This window comes from Leguminivora glycinivorella, chromosome 5 (genome assembly GCF_023078275.1).
Source record: "Leguminivora glycinivorella isolate SPB_JAAS2020 chromosome 5, LegGlyc_1.1, whole genome shotgun sequence".
In the NCBI taxonomy this organism is placed as follows: Eukaryota; Metazoa; Arthropoda; class Insecta; order Lepidoptera; family Tortricidae; genus Leguminivora; species Leguminivora glycinivorella.
In genome coordinates, this window is record NC_062975.1 from 12,806,561 (window position 1) to 12,829,198 (window position 22,638).

Genomic DNA, 22,638 nt, shown 5'->3' on the forward strand with positions numbered 1-22,638 from the left:
TCCTGGTCCAAGTTAATCACAGTTTCTAATATACTTATTGGTTGTCGTTTTCAAATGTTTCACTATGTACTATATATGTATTTCTTTAGATCAACTTCAGCCGCATCCCTGGCGTCTTCACAGTCAATTTGCAACGATCACGACGACTCATTCGAGCGAAGTTACTTGGAAGGATTAGGTACGTGGCGATTCACAAAGAATATGAAATATACAGTGAATTTATGACGTACTCTCATCTAAATTTTCGTCTCTTCGAACATAATAAAAGTAATCAAAATCTGATCTTGTTCAGCGTACAATGTACCTACACTATATTACATTCATAGGGCTACCCCTGGGGACTCGGTCTAATCTCACATTAAGAAATCCGTAATGAATCTGGATGATAGAATATTACATTAGGAAAGTATAAAGTATCTCAGAAGAGTTAGAACATAATTTATATTAAATTACATGAAAGAACCATAGAGTCCATGAAAGGATGTTGTGCAGGTCAATAAAAGTTTCTTAGCAATAGCTAAAGTCAAAAACTTTGGCGTTTCATGGTTGTATTATGTAGGCATTTTTCAGCATAATTAAAATTGTTAATTGATAAAAAGTTTGGTCATTCTCTTAGAAAGAATGTCTGCGTCTGATTTACACGACTATTCCATACATTTTATATAGGTCGCGGCAATGAGACCGTACGTATGTATTTTGAGAATGAACAATTTATGCTAACTTTGGTTTAATGACATACAGACGTGGAAGATCTACAAAAGCAGGCAATCGAGTGGGAAGTACGACTGCGAGTGGCAGGCGAGCGACTGGCACGGAGCGTGCGAGTGCGGGACCGGCTGAGGCGACAACAGAAGAGACTGTGTGCTGCCTTCACCGTTCTGCTGCGGCATATCAGTAACTATACTTTTGCAGTAACATTATCGACCCAAAAGCAGGCTCAAGTCAGGCTGCGAGTGGCAGGCGAGCGGCTGGCACAGACCGCAGCCAAATAGCACTAGACCCTACTCATAGTGTTGTGTTCCTGCCGGTGAGTAAGGCTCAACGTGCGGTATGCTGACGACGGGAGGACTTACGGAACTAATTTGTTCCGTCTATTGTCCTTTGAGTCGTCGGCAACCCGAACCCTCCTTGGAACTTGTACACTCCTTTTTGCTGTGTACTTATACTTAACACGGCAAAAGGGAGTGTACAAGTTACTAATGGGGTGGCAAAGCGCATGTGACACTCTTTGAGTTGCAGGCGTACATGGGTTAGGGTGACCGCTTTCCATCAGGCGGACCGTATGCTTGTTTGCCACCGACGTAGTATTTATAAAAAAAGTGCGTACAAGGCGAGTGCGCGATCGGCTGCGGCGATAATATAAGAAGCTGTGTACCTAGGTACTTCTGCTGCATATTAGTCTTATTGTTACGTTAGGTACTAAAGAACTACAAATGCAGGCTACCGAGGAGGAAAACTGGCTGCGAGTGCGTAGGCAACAAAAGAGATTGTGTGCTGCCTTCACCGTACTGCTGCTGCATATCAGTAACTAAGTATATTGTTAAACACTGATTCAAACTTTCACGATTTTTACACATATTTAAAATTGCAAACGGGACTTAATCGCGTATTTACTATGTTTTAAACACTATGTTTTAAACACTAACCTCCGACGTTTCAAGGACGGCATTGTCCCCGTGGTCTCGGAGCAGACTGGCTGAAGTTGACATCAACATCTTCTAGCTGTACGAGTTTTTCGAACTACCCGCACCTGGTCCTGACTACCCACTTGAACAGTTTGTGCACTAGGGATGTCACCTTGTCGACACACAACACTCACGATATTCGGATTTTCAACCCGCGATATTTGTTTCTTCTTGCATTTACTAATGACCGGGTTCCATGTGGATGAGATATTAAAACCTTCGTCTCGATTGAAATTTTTATACTTCTTAATTTCAATGGCTTCACGTATTTTTCTACTATAATACCCACGATCTGTAGAGAGAATTTTAGGGTTGTGAAGCTCAATCCAATGGTTAGGCCCTAACTGTAGCAAGTGTTCAGCAACGGCAGACTTGTTCACCTGGCGATTTTGACGGGGACAATGCCGTCCTTGAAACGTCGGAGGTTAGTGTTTAAAACATAGTGTTTAAAACATAGTAAATACGCGATTAAGTCCCGTTTGCAATTTTAAATATAAGTATATTGTTGTTGTTACATTACTGAGAAACTACAAAAGCACCACCTTTTTTACTCATTAAACATCTGTATCAAATTTGATGCCAAGGTCGAGAAGCAACTGAACTAGAACTGATCGACCTTAGTCTTAACAAAGTCAACCCTTGTGAGACTACTGATCCACTCAGCCAAGCCCAACCCAAAAAAACTAAATAAAATAAATACACATTAAAAGAATTTACAAATAAATCCATACTAATATTATAAATGGGAAAGTGTGTGTGTCTGTTTGTTTGCCCGCCTTTCACGGCAAAACGGAGCAACGAATTGACATGATTTTTAAGTGGAGATAGTTGAAAGGATGGAGAGTGACATAGGCTCCTTATTGTCTCTTTCTAATGTAAGCGAAGCCGCGGGCAAAAGCTAGTTAATTAATATAACCGGACATGGACAACAATATCACAATGCCGAAACTACATACATTACTACCTACTCGACGTTTAGCTATGTGGTTACTTGCACTTGCACCTTGCACATGGAAATATGTATTTGACCACAACTCCGGGTTGCTTGTTTATGTTACAATCATGATTCAATCGTACATTGCGTACATGCCACTCTAGAATGTGTACAGCAATCTGCAAAATTGCATGGACACTTCAAAAATGGATTCATAGACCCTGCAAATTTTCGGATGGGCGTAGATTCATTATCTTCCCAAGCTGGACAAAATGCAGTATGCCTCGCGAATAATCGATACTTCTTGCAATTATGTCGTTACCGTACAAGCTTTCGTAACGACATACTTGTACTTTTATCACATATAAAAAAAAATAAGCAGGGACTTCCATCCAATTAAAAATTTACAATAGTGTATGTACAAGGCAAATGTTACAACTAACAATTTCATTCATAATGACTTAAAATAACATTACGCACTTCTAAGCTTAACTAGAATCAGCGCCTCGCGTCTAATATGGCTCGACACTGACGTACACAGGCAGTTCGCGAAATCGATACACAACGCACACTAGCACGCCGCTTCCAGTCTCCAGGGCGCATGCCCGTGGCAGGTACCACGAAGCTCCCCGTTCATATCCTTATCATGCAAACAGGCAACGAGACTGCATTCAAGTCCTGCGATATGGCGATTTTCGATATTAACTTGGTACAGGGCCAGCGGTCCCGTCGCTTTATTTCGCGACTTTCCCAGTAAACATCGCATCAGCTGGTCGAATACGCAGTCTCAAATGCCGTCGAGATATGGGGGATAATTCACAATTGCCTTCCCGGTTTTCTGTGGCTTTTGTTGGGAATATCGGGAGTGGTGTGTCGAGGTGGAGGATGGTCGCGTCCGCAGTGACACTGCAGTGGGAGGCGGACTTGGTGGTGGTGTAGTGATATGCGTGTGTTGTCCAATGTGTTCCTGGGCCAGGACAGATGAGTGCCATCCTCAACTCTCTCCGGAACTTGGCTGCCTCGTCGAGGGCAGGAGCAGGTACCTGTATTTAAATTAAATTATGGGGAAATGACCTTTTCCACTGAAGCCTTTAAAGTTTTTATCATAATATAATCTCTTATCTCATTATAATGATATTTGACATTCACTCAATGACTGCTGATGCAGTTTTACACTAAATCTACTAAAGATAAATTATAATTTCTAATTGAATGTGGTGCTGAATAAAATATAATGTTTTGAGGTTATGTTAATGTGTTTGAAATGTATATCATTTAAAATATTTTTGAGTAAGCAGTGCTAGTTAATCTCTACATTAGAACATAATTAAAAGTTTTTCATTTGAAAGGAACTAATCTGACAGAAACCGTTAAAAGACACAATGAATTACACCGCTCTTTTCCCGGAAAAATACTTATGACTTCGTTATCAAAATCAGGTAAAAGGATAAGTAACGTAACTAATGAAAATATTTCCTATGAAATCATTTAACATGAACGTAATTATGTATTTATTAAGTAATACATAAAAAGCAAAGACTAAGCCTCAATCGAAATAATGAATGTTCTTAATAAGACACGAATAACGAAGAGTCTAATTAAATACCTAGCTAGGTATATTTTGATTTCGTTTCTTTCGTTTGGCAAAATTTACTTGAGGACTGATAAGTGAAGCGACCAGCCTAAGTGCGTTTTCACATTATCCGATCCGACATCCGATATCGGATCGGATAATGTGAAAACGGTCTATGTGCCTACGTTTTTTTACTAACTTGACCCAAATAAATAAATTGGATTGAAATTGAGTTGTATTACTTACTTAAAATCGTAATGATTTTTATGTACGAGTAATATGTAGGTATTGTAGGTACCTAAGATTATGATTCAACTAACTGGTTAAGAATTTCGCCACCCCCTTACCACCCGTCGGCATGCAGAGGGCCGGAGGTTATGGGCTAGCAACCTGTAACTGCAAGATCACAAAGAAGAAGAAGAGGAGGGGTCAATTCTCCAGACGCTCTCGACTATTTCCTTCCTGGTTTTTGAAGCTAGAGTAATGGTTTTTTCAACACAGATTAGTATTATTTTTATCCATGTCGTAGAGTTTTGATTTTTTTTATATTTTTATTTTTAAACACGCTAGAGCTCATCAAACATTTTCAAAAACGGCCTTATTGATTATGGCGCAAAAAAAAAGCTGTAATATTCAAAATTGGTAAAAATTAGCAAAGAAAAACTAAACGACTAAACAGACCATTTCATTGTAATTCAGATTCTCAAATTTCATCCCGATTGATTAAGTTTTGGAGGAGGAAACAGTCGAGAGCAGCACCTCGATTTTTTAGCAATATGTTTTAACTGAGCTGTCCTTAATGGACAATATTTTTTTTCTATAAATCCAGTTAACAACACGAGTATATTTCACTAAAATTCCCAAATTGAAAGGGGCCTTTCCGTTTTAGCATTTTCGCTCCTGTTGCCTTTTTTTTAATCATTAAGAAAGGGACTTAAACTCGAGCAGTCTCATACAGTAACTAGCACATTATGTAACTGTGCCGAAAATTAAAATCAACATGTTCCTGGTTCTTGAACAATAAGCATTTTGTAGAGTCAGCAATCAGCATCAAAAGTAGCGGATCAAACAACGCGTCAGAAGTTACTAATACCATTCTGTAACTGCTAAACAAAAAGAGAAATGTGTCTAAACATAGAAAGAATAATTAAATTTTAATATTTTTGATCACGAACTGTACAGATTTACCTGGTCTATATTTAGAAAAGTTATTCGGGAAGTCAAATAAGTTTCGCGCGTTGTTTCATCTGCTACCTATTGAAGCACTACACAACATTTAAATTTCATCGATTCCTTATTTTATTCATAGATGACGAACTCATATTTAAACATACGAGTGTAGAAGTAATTAAGCCATAGGTACTGTCAGACAGTGGCATATGAAATCAATAGGATAGGAACGGGTTGTCAAATTGTGGATCCAATCTCTCCGGAAAAATAAGGTAACAAAACTCCGCAAAGTGTTGTACAGTCAACCAATTGGAACCCTAGGCCACTCTGTCAAAATGACAAGCAGTAAGAGATTTCTTACAATCTGATTTATAACGTCACTATGACATAGTTCTACAGTGTTCTACCTAGGGTTCCAATTGGTTGACTGTACATAACTTCACGGAAGAGCTGGGCTAGACGGAATGGCCTGCTTTGTGTCAGCCAAATAGGCTGTTTGCATTAATTTTCAACGCGGCGACGGAGTCCTGGGTGCGTAGCCGAATGGCACAAACACTCACGAAACGCTCACGAAACGAAACGCTCGTAGATATCTATCTCTATCGCTCGTGCGTATTGGCGCGACAGAGCCGGACTAACTGACGCGGCGTTTCGTTTTCGTTTGGCGTCGGAGAAATGCCATTCGGCTACGCACGCTGTTTATGTTTTTGGCATCGCTGTATCGTATGAAGATAGCTGCCTCGGCTTTGCACGGGTGGTGTTAAAATTTTTTATACCTAACTTAGAAGAAGTACCATTCTCAATATAGTTGGAAACCGCTTTAAAAATGCCTTTTTGACTTTGTTTTATAAAAAGTACTTATTGATATTATTTTTTGAAGAAAACACATTTCGAATGCAAATACATTACATCCCCAAAAATAATACTACATCCTTATGCATAGTGGGCGCATAGCGTCCAAGTTAACTCTCCAGCGAGCTAGCACATAACAATATCAAATAGCTGCAAAGTCAGCTTGGGCTTATTTTATAACACTGTCTGTTGTTACAGTATTTGCACTACCGATAGAAATAACTGAAAAAGACGAGAGCATAATATACCTCACATTGCGGATGGTATAAAAAGAATATCAGAAGATATAGTTTTACATGTATTTTGTAAAAAAAAATGTAGATCTACATAAAATAAATAAAGACGTGCCTCTGGATAATCTCATGACTCATTTGAAACGCGTCATTGCATTATGCATGGCAGTCGGGAATAAAAATAAGATTTATGATCTTCAATATTAATACTATATTATCATAGTGTGAATAATCCTTACAAAACAAGAACCTCCAAGCCAGTGTAAGCGTCAAATATCAACTGATTAGTGCACGCTTTGAAATACATTTTGAACTTTTGAAATAAGTATATACCTACTTTTTACCCACAATACAGTAAGCCTTCTTGATCTTAGCTTGGTCAACGAACGATTCTAGATGGAATGGCCGAAATAATGATGTGCAAGTTGCGGAAACTTTCCAAAAATATCTTAAATTTCTTGAAAAATTCACGAAACTTTCACGAAAAATAAAGGGAATTTAAATTTATGAAATGGAAAATTTCCATCCATACAATTGTCCATACAAAGTTTGAAAAGTTTCCGAAGTTTTCCTGTGTGAAAATTTCAGAATTTTGGAAACTTTCCGTCGGCACATCAGTAGGCCGAAAGCAGAAAGTTTCACTACGGGATGTTGTTAGGGATAGTCAGGAGACATACATACTAAAAGTCCTCGGACTTTGGACATGAGCTCGAAGAGGGGGGGATGAAAAAGGTCCCATTTTTTGGTTTTTTGCTCATATTTCAAAAACTATGCGTCATACGAAATTTTAGTTTACGACACTTTGAAAGCTTATAAAATTCTCTACAACTTAGATCTAGAAACTTTTTTTCTATTCTTAACCATTATCTAGGTATGAGCTCCTAAAAACTGTTATTTTTTTTAAAATCGTCGTCCCCTCACTTTTTACTTCATAAATTGCTCCATATCTTGAAAAATATTTATCTTAGACAAAAGTTTTCTTAAAAAATCTTGTAGATCATTCAAATACCTTTCATAATGTGTGTACATATGCTTCTGTGTCATGTACCGTTGAATAATTATACGACTTTAAACCGAAATGAAACAACAAATGTAGGTATGTCATAAACGTGTAAAATATGTATTTCATGAACATGATTGTATTACGATTTTCATTCACACAACAGGTAACAATTCAATTAGCTGTACATAAAGGCCTTCTCACACCCACATCTACCACTACTACCATCTGTGGTGCACCGGCAAAATATTAACTTCAGTATTTCTTCCGGAGCAGCTAGTAATTTGGTTTGCACAGGAATCAGTAAGTAGCTTTCGTTCCGTGCCATCGCTCATGGGAGCCTGGGGTCCACTTTGACAACTAATCCAAAGATTTGGTGTAGGCACTAGTTTTACGAAAGCGACTGCCATCTGACTTTCCAACCCGAAGGTTAACTAGGACTTATTGGAATTAGTCCGGTTTGCTCACGATGTTTTCCTTCACCGAAAAGCGACTGGTAAATATCAAATGACATTTTGCACATATTAAGTTCAGAAAAAAGTCATTGGTACGAGCCGGGTTTGAACCCGCGACCTCCGGATCGAAAGTCAACGACACCCCCAGGATAGAGGAAGACACTGATGATATTGTCTAAGATACGTACAGTTGTCACATCTGATCCAGACGACATGGAAGAAACAGTTTCAATTTGTTTAATTTATTTGGGACAACAAACACAGTAACACACAAGGTTATAATAGAGAATTGCAGTGTTGACAGTAGTAAGGTGTGAGACCAACAACATTTCAAACAAACAAAGAAAACCGATTAGTACCGTCCCGCCCAAAGAGGCAGCGAGTAAATAAAACACGTGCAAGTTATATCGATACCTCCTAAGGATACTGAGGCAAGTGCAAAGTCATGATTTTACAGGAGAGCCGTTCAAAGGTACAAAGTAACATAACTAACATATTTGTTTACGTAATAACATAAAAATTCGGATTTGTTTTAACTGAATAAATGAGGTTATTCCTGCATTCATGAGAATTTCAAATTTATAACAGTTTATGATATAAGAGTACTTGATCCAGTATACGAGTATTTTAGCGCACTTGGTCCAGTATTCGTCAAGTACGTATAAAAACCTTTTTTTTACGTTAAAATTTGATTTAAAGTAGAATAGTAGTAGAAAACTTTTAAGAGTTAGGACATAATTGTAACTTAAGCTGTTATTAGCAATTTTTACCTCCGAAACTAAGTTAGTTAGTTGTACATATCAGTATTCCACACTTTTTTACCTCCCTCGCTAATATACCAACAGCTTAGAATTTCAGAATAAACAATATAACCCTAGTAACAAACAGCTAATTATTATATATTATATTATATTTTTTCTGAACTTATGTGAGAAATGTCATTTGATATTTGCCAGTCGCTTTTCGGTGAAGGAAAACATCGTGAGGAAACTGGACTAATTCCAATAAGTCCTAGTTAACCTTCGAGTTGGAAAGTCAGATGGCAGTCGCTTTCGTAAAACTAGTGCCTACGCCAAATCTTGGGATTAGTTGTCAAAGTGGACCCCAGGCTCCCATGAGCGATGGCACGGAACGAAAGCAACTTACTGATTCCTGTGCAAACCAAAGTACCAGCTGCTCCGGAAGAAATACTGAAGTTAATATTTTGCCGGTGCACCACAGATGGTAGTAGTGGTAGATGTGGGTGCGAGAAGGCCTTTATGTACAGCTAATTGAATTGTTACCTGTTGTGTGAATGAAAATCGTAATACAATCATGTTTATGAAATACATATTTTACACGTTTATCACATACATTTGTTGTTTCATTTCGTTTTAAAGTCGTATAATTATTCAACGGTACATGACACAGAAGCAATGAAAGGTATTTGAATGATCTACAAGATTTTTTCAGAAAACTTTTGTCTAAGATAAATATTTTTCAAGATATGGAGCAATTTATGAAGTAAAAAGTGGGGGGGGGGACGATTTTTAAAAAATTAACAGTTTTTAGGAGCTCATACCTAGACAATGGTTAAGAATAGAAAAAAAGTTTCTAGGTCAGAGTTGTAGAGAATTTTATAAGCTTTCAAAGTGTAGTAAACCAAAATTTCGTATGACGCATAGTTTTTGAAATTTGAGCAAAAAAACAAAAAATGGGACCTTTTTCATCCCCCCCTCTTCGAGCTCACGTCCAAAGTCCGAGGACTTTTAGTATGTATGTCTCCTGACTATCCCTAACAACATCCCGTAGTGAAACTTTCTGCTTTCGGCCATTCCACCTAGACCCCCCTTTTGAGCATTCATTGACTGATCTAATAACTGTTTAAGTGTAAGCGTTTTGGTGAAACACTGTTACCTTATATGTGAGAAATAAATAAAATGAAATGAAATAAAATGGACCGTTTCGGGATAAAACTAGATGGCGCTGTTTCGCAGCCTGGAAGTGGCAAAAATCTTATTTTCCCAAATATTTTTGCATGTTTATTTTTTATAAGAACAATTGATATATTTCTTTATATCAATATCATGATATTATCTCGATATCACGTCAATACACATTTTGAAACAAATAAAGTAGGCATTATCACTGCAATTATGAGAGGTGGCGCAAAAAAATTGAGGTACGATTCTTAGTAAGAAGATTGTCAATGTGTTGCAGCGGGCGACCCCGGCGCTACTTATACATATGAATACTAACCGTATTATCATAACAAATAGACCAGAAGCGCGTAAGCTGTTCAGAAGCAGTGACATTTGAGACCATCATCACACTTATAGCGCCTCTAGCGGCGAATTGACTCGCGTTAGTCCTGATTATAGTCGTGTACAGTACTTATATGCAGTGGTTCGACACTCCTCGGACCGGTCGATTCAAGCAACGTTCGGCTAGTATTGCTACGTATCAATTATTAGGGTTGTTACAACTTGATGGCTCTTGGCGTGCGCTATCACAGATTAGATATTAACATAATTTTTGATAACCTTAAATACTCGATTGGGATACTTAGTGCCACGACTGTCACGCATCAGAAAGATATATACCTTCTACAACCACGATTCGACCCTGTGCTAAGTGTCCTTTCTGAAGGTATAGGTACATATATCATATCATATCATTCTTTATTGCAATCATGTTCATTTTACATAGGATGGTATTCAAATATTATAAGGTAGGTACATGATACCCTGTTAGGGCATGGCAATAATCTTAAGGACTACTTAGTAAACTAAAAGTAAAGTAAAGTAAAATTAGTCTTAATACATGGAGATGAGAATTGAATAATAATTTTTATAATTGACAGTTACTGACAAAATATAAGTATAATTTGTGATCATAAAATTTTAAATAATTAATAGGTAGTCAATAATTTAGTACAAAGAAGTTTTAATAGTAAATAATAAATAATTGAAATTAAAATTAAATAATCGTTATGTCCTTCAAAATCAATTTGGCAAAGTGTCGTCATTTAAATATTCTTCGATTGTATAGTAACATTTGTCTTGGAGAAGTTTCTTTAAATTACTTTTAAATACTTTGATGTTTTTTTCCTGCAATAACTGTTGAGGTAGCTTGTTGGCTATGGTAGCGCATCTATAATGGGGGCCGTTTCTATACATAGCTAGATTTGAAATTGGTAAAAGGTACTGAATTCTGTTCCGTCTATTTGAGGTGATTTTTTGTAAGGGAAATAAGTTTGCGTTATTTCTGACAAACATGGCCGCTTCCATAATGTACATACTAGCTAAAGTTAGAATTTTATGCTTTATAAAGTGAGGACGGCTGCTATTAGGTATTCGCGTATTAGTAAGGATGCGTATACATTTTTTCTGTAAAACAAACAGTTGGTCTACTTCTGTGCTCGCACCCCACAATATTATTCCGTAATTAAGCCAAGAGTTTGCGTACGCGTAATATGCAGACAACGCCGTTTCAAAGTTAGTATTTATTTTAAGCACGCTGAGAGCGTATATAAATCGAGACAGTTTAGTGCAGATTTTTTGTACATGCGATTTCCAATTTATATTTGAGTCGATATTTATTCCTAATAAATTAAATTCCGATACTTCCTCTATAGGCGTATTGTCAATCGTAAGTGACATTTGGAGTGATTGCTTCTGTACCGGTTTGAACTGGATAATTTTAGTTTTCTTTAAATTTATTGTTAGGTTATGGTCATCGAGCCATGCCTGAGTTGTTGTAAAAAGGTCTTGTAATTTTTATATTTATTCTGTGGTTATAACATATTATATTTATTCTGTGGTTTATGTAGAAGTCTCAAAGTCACATTTGTATTGCAGCGGGCGATCCCGGCGCCCGGTTCGGGTTAGCGCCGACCGGCGGCGAAGGCCCGGGCGAGGGCGGCTACGCGGAATGGCTACACGCTATGCGGCTCGTCGCGCGGCTGCCCGCAGGCGTGCCGACGCATTTCCGCAAGAAGGTAACGTCTAATTTCATTTCATTTCAATTTCACATAAAAAGTAACGTTGCCTATCAACTCTGGTGGGACTTGGACCCACATTGTTGGATTGACGGTCCAAACAAATTATTTACCTTTCTTTTCTAGCACGCACTCACTGCTACTTGCTAGCTGACGTGTCGTTACACTCTAAGTGCGTTTTCCGATTTGATATCGGATGTAGAAAAGGTTTCAATTTCAAAGGCAAAAATCAAATATGGCGGCTTATATATATGGGATATCGGTCCTACATCCGATATCGGATTGGAGTTGAGAACACTAAAAACGCACTAAAGGTGGCCTATATGGTTTCGAGGTCCACAGTCAAGTTAACCATCGTTACTTTATTTTTAATTGTTTATGTATATTTACGAGTTTGTATATTGCAAAAAATTAGTTTACGCAATTTACGCAAAGACTCTGTCGCGTACCGCGCGTGACCGTACTCCGAAGTTAACAGGGCTCTCTAAGAACTACTCCAAATTAAAGTCATTGCATTACCTCGAATGAGAAGTCAACTCAGAAGTCCTAAGGTTAAACGATTCGGACCGAATGTGTTAACATATGGGTTTAAATCGTGATATATTGCCGTTTCCATTCAATGAAATGAGAGACACGGAAATAAGAACCGAAGTTCATGATATGAATCTAGTACCCATTTTATTTGATAGCAACTAGGATCTAATATTTTATACGTTGTGTTGTAATGGAACCGAACAGCAATTTGCATTCGCGCAAAAACCACTTTGCGCACTAGTGCGAACAAAAAGCACCATGTGGGGATCGATTTTTGAATCTCGAACGCATGAATTCGCCGTTCGAAAGTCGTAGCATTACGTCGTTTTCCACAGACCTACGAACAGCGAATTCATGCGTTCAAGATTCTAAAATCGGTCCCCTGTACTGAAAAATACCCATTGAAAGTATTGAGTGCAAAACAACACAAAGCCTGGGGATCGATTTTTGAATTTCGAACTCACGAATTCGCCGTTCGAAAGTCTGTGGAAAACGACGTAATGCTATTTTTGAGAAGAGACAGCTAGTAATTTTAAAACTAGTGGTAATGACCACTCGTTTTCGATTCTGCTAGTAGAATTTAAATCGCTAGTAGTGGAGATTTTATTGAACGAATTTCACGAAATCGAATGGCCGTGATTCAAAAATTGGCCCCCTGGCCAAAAAATGACAGATGACAGTTCAGTAGAAATGAGTAGTTCGTGAATGAAAGATTCAAATGAAGTACTTCACAACATGACACCCTTTCATTCACTACTTCAGTTGAGAGTTCAGTATAGTATGAAGAAAGTTGTTCTAATGAAATTCCGCAACATGGCACGTACTTATATATTTCTGGTCAGGCTTTACCTACCTTGGTATTCAAATGAACGTTGAGATTGTTCCTAACTACGTAAAGGCACAGATTACGATATCAGGGAGACATTGGATTCGCTTTAAGGATTTACAGATCATAAACTTTGCGCATCAGTGTCGGAGCGCCGAGGATTTTGCTCTTTTTAAAACTTCGGGCACTGTTTTTTATATATTTAATAATGTACGATAGTAATGCATTATATGTTTGCCAAATTTTGTGAATTATAATATCCTAGAATGTAAGCAAATTCGGTGTTCTTGTTGTTAATACTTTAAAAGGTTTCACTGTAGCTTTAAAGTATATTTTAATGGAATTCAGGAACATCCAAAAAGCTATATTAATTTGCCCACCATAAAATAAGGTAACGGCGGCTATCAACGCGGGTATCGAAATCGACGTCCATTACCGCCGCATTTGCAAATACGCATTTTATAGGCAAACCGACCAATTTCTTAAAAAAAGTTACTCACACAAAGGAAGCCTGTTTAGTTGACTAACGCACATATAGGCGATAGAGAGTGTGAATGAAAGAAGACGCTCGCTATTTGACAGTTTTTGCCACGGGGCCGCGAGAAGAGGTTGTGTCATACTGACGTGTGACGCTAAACCTAAGTGAACTCCAATCTCATTTAGTAGTTTACGTAATAATTATGGCAAACAGGTGAAAGTTATGCATTTCAAATTATTGTTTATACTTTTCTACATGACTTCTGAGTACTTTTTACCTATTGTTTAGCCTGGAAATGTGTTTAAAGTGGAAATTAAAAGACAGCGGTGAAAGGCGCCATTTCGTGAGTAGATTCTATTACTGTGGTATACCACGGTAATAGTTAAAGTAGTGATATTAGTTCTTTTTGCTTTATTTTAAGTATATGTGATCAGTTATATAATGTCTTACAGTTGTTTCAATCTTGATCTATTCACGCTATCAAAGAACTATTTACGCGGTATGAAAATTATTCAACAAAACCTTAATTTTTAGCAAAAACTTCATGACTGATTTCGTAGTTTCTATGAAAACCGTTAATTTGTCAATTTTTTAAACATTGACATAAAGTCTGATGCTTACTTACCAGTTATGTAAGCTTGGTTTAAATATAAGGTTGCAATATTTTATTTTGATTTGTAATGAAAATACATCTGTATGACTTTGTTTTTATGGGTCGGAATTAGATTTTATAATACTCCAATTTATGCCTATTACCGATGGTACGATCAGATAACCCTCGGTAATAGAATATATAAGAATCTATTACCGATCCATGCAATATTTGTTTGGGTCGGTAATGGGTTCCTATAGAAGTATCTATTACCGAGCGACATATTAGTCTTGTATCAAAATATGACATTTAGTGTACCGTAAGTACAGATTTCTTAGGTGAAACTGAGTCTTCTGTGGGTATTCATAAAGGAGGATAGTATAGGTATATGTATTTGTCATAATTTGTATATTCAACCGTCGGTATTAAGCTCCGAATTTTGAGATGGGTTTCTATTTACCGATGGCAGAAAAACACTGTCATTCATACCCTCGGTAATGAAATCTCAATTCGCGTTAATAGAACTGCAACCTGTTCATTACCACGGTAATAGAAAATTTAGGTATGTTGGCTTCAATAGTCATTTTATGACATATAATAAACTAAAATGATCCTAAAACTCTTCAAAACTAATAGTTCAATAAATACTCTTCCATAAAAAAAATATTTGTGGTCGTTAATGAGCTTTGATACCCTTAATTTTTTGGTATCTTTTGAAATCTGCTTAAGTACCACGTTAATAGGCGCCATTACCTTATACTTTAAAACTATGAAGAATATGGGATACTAGGAACAGTCTATTGCTCTTTTTCCCGTTATAATAGTAGATTGTTAAGGAACTCAAGTCAGACGAGGTATTTTGCATGAGAGCACTAACAGTGTGAGGCTCAAAATTATGCATTTCCATAAGCACTCTTGCACGGGTAGCATGGAAAAAACAAAAATTAATAAGCAACACACAATAAGGCTTTGGTTTGTACATACTCTATATTTAGACCATGTTTATGAAACAAATTCATGCGTCACAAAACTTGAGGAAAGTTGTTTATTTATTAAAGCGTGGATTAATGTAAGGTTTCCCGAAATACTGGTTTGTATAATAAATGTATTTTGCCGAAGATTATTTTGGTCCGGGATCAAAAACAATACCGACCATAGGTGCCTACCAACTTAATTATAAATAGTACGTACTTAATACAATGTAGTACCTATTAATTGACTGAAATGATCTTAATTCGTTCGCCATTTACTACAATAACACACCAAGAGTGAAATCAATGACCGAATTTATTAGGACCAACAATATCCAAAAAAGATATTGGACCTTGGACCTAAGGTCCAATATATTTTTTGACACTGAGCTTAAATACGTGCTGTACAAGGTAGCGCCCTCTTTATAAAAAAAATACAAATCATCTATCTAATTGATTTCTAATATTAGTAGTCATACTTTATGCATAATGGGTAGTTTTTAAGTTTATTACGAAAAAATAATTTGATTGATTGATTGATTGATAGTAAACTTATGAATTTTTTTCACCTGCAGCTATGGACAACCCTGGCAGACCGGCATCTAACAGCGCGGGGTATAGACTGGCCAGTGGCAGAACGCGCGTGCTTCCGCGGCACGGCACAGCCCGATGACACGGAGCTAGGGGCGCAAATCATCAAGGTAACTGAGTTGTATTTAGGAGGACCGACTGGCTACTCAGGCTACTGGCCAATGGAACATTGATTGACCAGTAATGGAACGTGCGTGCCTCTGCGGCCGATGACACATAACACGATTAACACGGGGTACAAGTCATCAAGGTATCGGAATTATCTGCTGAAAAACTAAAACATTGTCTGACAGTTGATAGCTGGTTCGTAGACTAATAACCAGAGACTCACAATTCGGGATGCATAATATAGTCAGGATTGACTGATAAACTACTGACCGCTGTTCCATACACACCTCAGAGTGCGCGTAGGTACTTCCGCGCAGTTGTTTGGCAGAAAGGTTTCATCCATTCCCACTAATTTAAGAGTTTTTGGGCATAAACGACACGAGTGACATTGTTTTATCCCTGAATGTGGCCGTAAGTATTTTATGTGTCTCAACAACTTTCGCCAAAACTCAGTAATAAAAGGCTTCGATACACAAACTCTTTGGCACTACGTCACATCAAATTAAGTTACGTACTCCGCAGTAAATAGAGCAATAAAAACTCTCGTAAAACCATTTATTTGTTCAGCAATGACAGTTTGTCCGGAAATTGCACTAGAACGTTTACGGTTTATCAATACATTTAAATAAGGCCGAGGTTGCAAGGGCGGTAATAACATAAAGTACAATTTGCTTTATAGGATTTGCACCGGACCGGCTGCTCGCTTTTTTGCGGAACGGAAGGGCGGGAGAATCAAGCTATGCTGCGCCGAGTTCTGTTGGCCTACGCAAGGTAACTAGATTATATAATTTTTATTGTTCCTATTTTTAATGTCTTATTTCTATTTTAACTTTAACGTTATTCTGGTCTACTTTTACAGATGGAACAAGGACGTTGGTTACTGCCAAGGTTTCAATATGTTAGCAGCAATTATTCTAGAAGTTATGGACAAATCAGAATCCGAGTCGTTAAAGGTTAGTCACCTAATTTTGGCTTTAAGAAAATAATTAATATTTATCTATAGGTTTCAGGGAGATGAGACATTGATATATACTGCGAGATGCGTGATTCTCATCTAAGGCTATAGTTACTAACCTACTAAAACTTGCAAAGTATTTCTACTTAATATTAGATACAGCAATAGTAACTGCTCCATCTTTCACAATAGACCTAACAGCACGGGTATAAGTTACATTACTCTTCAATATTTATTGAATGAGTTTTCCCATGTCTGAACAGGCCCCGTAGCCGAATGGCATTTCTACGACGCGAAACGAAAACGAAACGCCGCGAAAGGTAGTCTGGCTCTGTCGCGGCAATACACAAGAGCGATAGAGATAGATATCTACGAGCATTTCGTTTCGTGGGCGTTTATGCATTTGGCTACGCACGCAGAACACCCGTAAGTTTTTCGACATGTTCTCAGATTAACTAACTGTATGTCCACAGGTTATGATATACTTGGTGGAAGCAGTTCTTCCCGAGGGCTATTTCGCAGACGACCTCCGAGGTCTGTCCGCCGACATGGCGGCCTTCCGAGACTTGCTGAGGTTGCGATTGCCGAGGCTCGCTAACCACATGGACCACTTGCAGAGGATATCGGACGGTGTGTAACTGCTGTGTATCTACTTATTCATAAAAAGTTACCAGGGGCGGCTCACTCCGCGATTCTATCGCCGCGATACAATGGTGACGACCTTCGCGCGGCACAATAGAATTCAATGTCGGCTGGTCGCGTGCGGTCCGTTTGTTAATGTAGCTAAGAATTTAGAATGACGGCATTTCGTGAATATCAAAGGAGTGAGCCTTCTGTACTTGTACTATTATATATTCTGTGACGTTACTGAACTCATTATTTAAAAATTGTTTTCTCCCTTTCTCACAAATACCTAAGTCAACATATCAGAAAGGGTCAAAACACTTTTTAACTAATCGGTTCCTAACCTTTTTATGAATAGGGGGGGAGGGGAATACTTTATACAAAATTTCTATAACATCAGCTATACTCGGGCCTGTCTTTACAAAATTTGACTTTATTTTCGATCTTTGAATTTTAAAATCGTCATGTTCCACAGAATATTGTAGAATTTCGCTTCAAATATTTGGTGACTGTCTGGAAGACTTATTCCTATGTGGTCTAGTTGAACCATAAATATTTTCCCTTATCTTCATTTGCTTTGAAATATTGAATGATTATATGATATATTTTTTCCAGGTGGAGGCGTAGAACCCCCATTGCCTGACGTCTTCACAATGCAATGGTTCCTCACGCTGTATGCCACGTGGCTGCCTCGGGAATCCCTCTTAAGAATATGGGACCTCATTCTACTTGATGGAAATGAAATCTTGCTGCTGACTGCCCTGGCTATCTGGGATATGCTTCAAGAGTAAGTAATTAAGTATGGATCTATGATTATTCCATAAAAAAAAACAACTAATTTACGAAGCTCTACTCAATCTACACACCCATTGTTCTAGCATGATACCTATATGAATATCTAATACACTTTTCCTGCCGTAAAAAGATAATTAAGAAATAACGTTTCTATTATCAAATGTGTCATGAGCACGAAATTATTTCTTACTAATATTATAAAGAAAAACCGGCCAAGAGCGTGTCGGGCCACGCTCAATGTAGGGTTCCGTAGTTTTTCGTATTTTTGTCAAAAACTACTGAACCTATCAAGTTCAAAACAATTTTCCTAGAAAGTCTTTACAAAGTTCTACTTTGGTGATTTTTTTCATATTTTTTAAACATATGGTTCAAAAGTTAGAGGGGGGGGACGCACTTTTTTTTCCTTTAAGAGCGATTATTTCCGAAACTATTAATATTATCAAAAAATGATCTTAGTAAACCCTTATTCATTTTTAAATACCTACCCAACAATATATCACACGTTGGGGTTGGAATGAAAAAAAAATAGCAGCCCCCACTTTGCATGTAGGGGGGGTACCCTAATGAAACATTTTTTCCCATTTTTTATTTTTGCACTTTGTTGGCGTGATCGATATACATATTGGTACCAAATTTCAGCTTTCTAGTGCTTACGGTTACTGAGATTATCCGCGGACGGACGGACGGACGGACGGACGGACAGACAGACATGGCGAAACTATAAGGGTTCCTAGTTGACTACGGAACCCTAAAAAAGTGGAAAGTGTGTGTGTCTGTTTGTTTGTCCGTCTTTCACGGCAAAACGGAGCAACGAATTGACGTGATTTTTAGGTGAAGATAGTTGAAAGGATGGAGAGTGACATAGGCTAATTTTGTCTCTTTCTAACACGAGCGAAGCCGCAGGCAATAGTTAGTTTCTTATAAATATACCACATAGTAAATCCAATAGTCAGATTTTTCTATCAGAAACTTTTAATGCTATTTTCTCTCAGCCGCATCCTGTCAGCCCGCTCTGCTGACGAGTTCTACAGCTGCATGGGCGGCGGCGCGGGCGCCGTGTGGGAGGCGGGGGAGGCGCTGGTGGCGCGGGTGGTGGCATTCGGCTCCGTGCCCGAGCTGCCGAGGCTGCGCAGCCTGCACAGATACCGGGTCACTCCGCCCGCCCCGCCGGCGCCGGCGCCGGCGGCTCAACCGCCTTTACACTCTGCGGTAATTACAGTTCTTTCGTTTACAGTGTAAGAAAGTAACTTTGCTGAAAGGATGCTGATAAGCAACAATGTGTCAACCCACACGCCAACCATTTTGAGAAAATGGCGTCTAAAGATTTTTTCTCATTTTTTTTGTGTTTCTCTTAAAAAAAATTGTTTTTATATAGATTGTTGTGTTTTTCAGCTATAATACGTTCAGTAGTAGTGATTATTGTAGCTTAATTTCAAAACAAACTTCAATTTGACGAAATAATGCCCTTTTCTTTTATTGCGAATTGTTCGACGACGTCAAACTTTTTCAAGACTGTGTTATGATACTTAACCCACTTTTGCTAATTGTTTAAAAATATCTATGAGTCTTAAATAAACATGTTAAAGCACATAAATTGTTATTGTAAAATACTCTACCTATGCATATTTTTAACTTTATAAGTGTTAAGTAACATATCAGTCATGGTCACTTATGTTATTAGGTATGTAGGAATCAATACATTATTTATTAATCAAACCTTTTAATGATTTTTCTACTCCCGAACTGTTATTCGTCATTCACAGGATTGTGCGTATCGAAAAAACTGAAAACGCATTGTTTGGTTCTGTAATCATGGCAACGCATTGCATTAACGATACTGCGTGCGTGCGCGGAAAGGCTTTGGGCAGCTGAGCTGACAGTGCAAACCTTTGCAATACAGGAAACAGTGTGAATTTCGCGAGAATTATTAAAAAAAAACTATTAAAAACCAAGTGCATGGTCTTTGTAAAAGTATTGTATGCAATGGTGTTTAACTGACTCCAAAATACTCGTGGAAAGTACGCCACTCATATTTCTTGACCTCCTTTAAACGCCTGTTGAATAAAATACTATAAATTAACTATTAGAGTAATGATCATTTCTAGACACATATTTAAATTATCTGTGCTTTTTCAACAAAAAATCGTTACAAAAACCAAATAATCATCTTTAAAAAAAATAAACTACTTATCTAAAATATACAACAAAATATTTTTTGACGCTAAGAAATAGACTAAGTCATTTAAATTATGAATAACTTATGACTTGTACAAGAACAAAACATAAAATATATTTAACAAAATAATAAACTACCATTCAGTAACTATTCAAAAATCAAACAATATTTTTATGCATACATTAACACGTCTTAATGTAATTAGTAATTATAAAAAAATAGTAGCTTATATTAGATTTTTATATAAACACGTACTTGTAAAGAATGTTTGCAAATTATAATAACGAACATGTATATTCATAACTTAAAATGTTCAATTTCGTACTGAATTTACCATTCATGTGCAAAAATATACTAATGGACTAAGTCATAACTTATTCAAACATAAATTAATATTAAAAGTTATATTTTACAATATAGTGTCATGGTACTTATACACCAAAAACGAACAATTTATGACCCGAATATAATTTAACAATAATGACTTATGTTTTATAACACGGGTCGTAGCATAAAACAACGAATAAAATATCATTTTGCAATAATCATTCAAGTCTCATAGTGGGTAACTATGTCATTTTTTACGTTTTGCAAGAATGAGTCAAGTGTAAAAAAATCGTTGAGTCAACCCTCATAACACATTATTGTAATTTAAATATGTCTTCTGCCAATTACTATAATAAGTTAAGGTTCTTGACACATTAATGCAAAACAGGCAACACGCGATAAAGGATTTGTGTTAACCTATTTTTTTACTTTTGGGATAGTAAAAATTTTCAAAATGAAAAGGTCATTTTTGCAAATAGAAGTTTAAAAATCCAGCTATAACATGGCATTAAAATCTCATTTTTTTAGTTTTTGTGGGTTGACACATTATTGCTTATCACCATCCAGTTAAGCCTACAAGCTACAAGTACCTATTCCGTCTGCCGACACACTGTTACCGCATGGGTTGGTTGGACACCAACCCAGCACACGAAATTCTTATTTAAAGAAAGTCTTTTTCCCCTCACTAGCTCGGAAACACGTGTTTTGTCCTTTAATACCAGCGGGTAAAAACGCATTTTATCCACTAGTGGGTAAAGTGATTTGACCTTGAATAAAGTCAAATTAATTGCTTTAAATTTGATAAAAGTAGGTGAATCTAGTAATAAAGATGATTTACCACCTGTGGAACTACTGGAAGCAGTGATAAACACATTTTTTGCGTTATAGTTTCCTCGCTATAGTGAGGGGAAAAGTTTTGTGTTACACTCGGGTGCAAATGTATTTTACTTCTCGTGTGTTAAAAAACTCGCAAGTTCAGGATTCTATTCTCGAACCACTCGCTTCGCTCGTGGTTCAACTATAGAATCCTTTCACTTGCTCGTTTTTCAATTCCACACTCGGCGTTAAAATACAACTTTGCCCCCTTGTATAACAAATAACTATAAATTATAACGAAAAATGAAAGAGGTAGAATTAGTAACTTAGTTAGAATTATTTTTATTTTAACCGACTTCTTTACAAAGTAAAGAAGAAGGACGTTATATATTCGGGATCATTTTATGTATGTTACCTGATTACTCCGAGACCCGTGGTCCAATTTCAATAATTCTTTTTTTTGTTTGAAAGGAACTACCTCCAAGGTGGTCCCATATTAATCTGGAGCTGTTCTGATGATGGGATCCATGAAGAGTTGAGGAAACTCCTCAAATTTGAAAGGCACATGTATAGTGATTTCGCTGTTTTCTTGAGCAACTTGAGCAGTTTCTCTCGAAAACGGAATCTCATCTCATTTACGGAAATAATTGCAGCAACACTTGCCCACCCTGTATACTGTAGTTTTTCTACTACGATGTTTAAAGTGTATATATTTATGTAGATGCAGTCAATGACGAAGAGAGGACTCCGCCTGTTTTATTCAGAAGACGAGGGCGACTCTAGCGATGACGGGAATAAAATGGCATTAGCAACGGTAATACTTGTTACTTTAATTACATAAAAATAAAATATCCAAAATATTCCATGTTCAATCGGAATTAAGACGACCGGTCTGGCTCAGTCGGTAGTGACCTTGCCTGTTAAGCCGCGGTCCTGGGTTCGAATCCCGCTAAGGGCATTTATT

At 37.3% G+C, this 22,638-nt stretch overlaps 1 protein-coding gene across 4 annotated transcripts in view; it reads left to right on the plus strand.

Annotated features, from left to right (window-relative positions):
* Positions 1 to 22,638, plus strand: part of LOC125226024 (TBC1 domain family member 30) — a 27,116-nt gene continuing 4,478 nt past the window's right edge. For 2 of the 4 annotated variants that reach the window (XM_048129841.1, XM_048129845.1), the window contains exons 1-10: positions 1 to 178; positions 742 to 894; positions 11,742 to 11,881; positions 15,858 to 15,983; positions 16,661 to 16,752; positions 16,841 to 16,934; positions 17,410 to 17,566; positions 18,176 to 18,347; positions 19,348 to 19,564; positions 22,396 to 22,488. In XM_048129841.1, coding sequence (XP_047985798.1) covers positions 55 to 178; positions 742 to 894; positions 11,742 to 11,881; positions 15,858 to 15,983; positions 16,661 to 16,752; positions 16,841 to 16,934; positions 17,410 to 17,566; positions 18,176 to 18,347; positions 19,348 to 19,564; positions 22,396 to 22,488 — 1,368 coding nt within the window. In that variant the 5' untranslated portion in view covers positions 1 to 54. Of the gene's footprint in view, positions 179 to 741; positions 895 to 2,474; positions 3,659 to 11,741; positions 11,882 to 15,857; positions 15,984 to 16,660; positions 16,753 to 16,840; positions 16,935 to 17,409; positions 17,567 to 18,175; positions 18,348 to 19,347; positions 19,565 to 22,395; positions 22,489 to 22,638 lie in introns of those variants that run through there. The other 2 variants (XM_048129842.1, XM_048129844.1) reach the window with 2 other exon arrangements.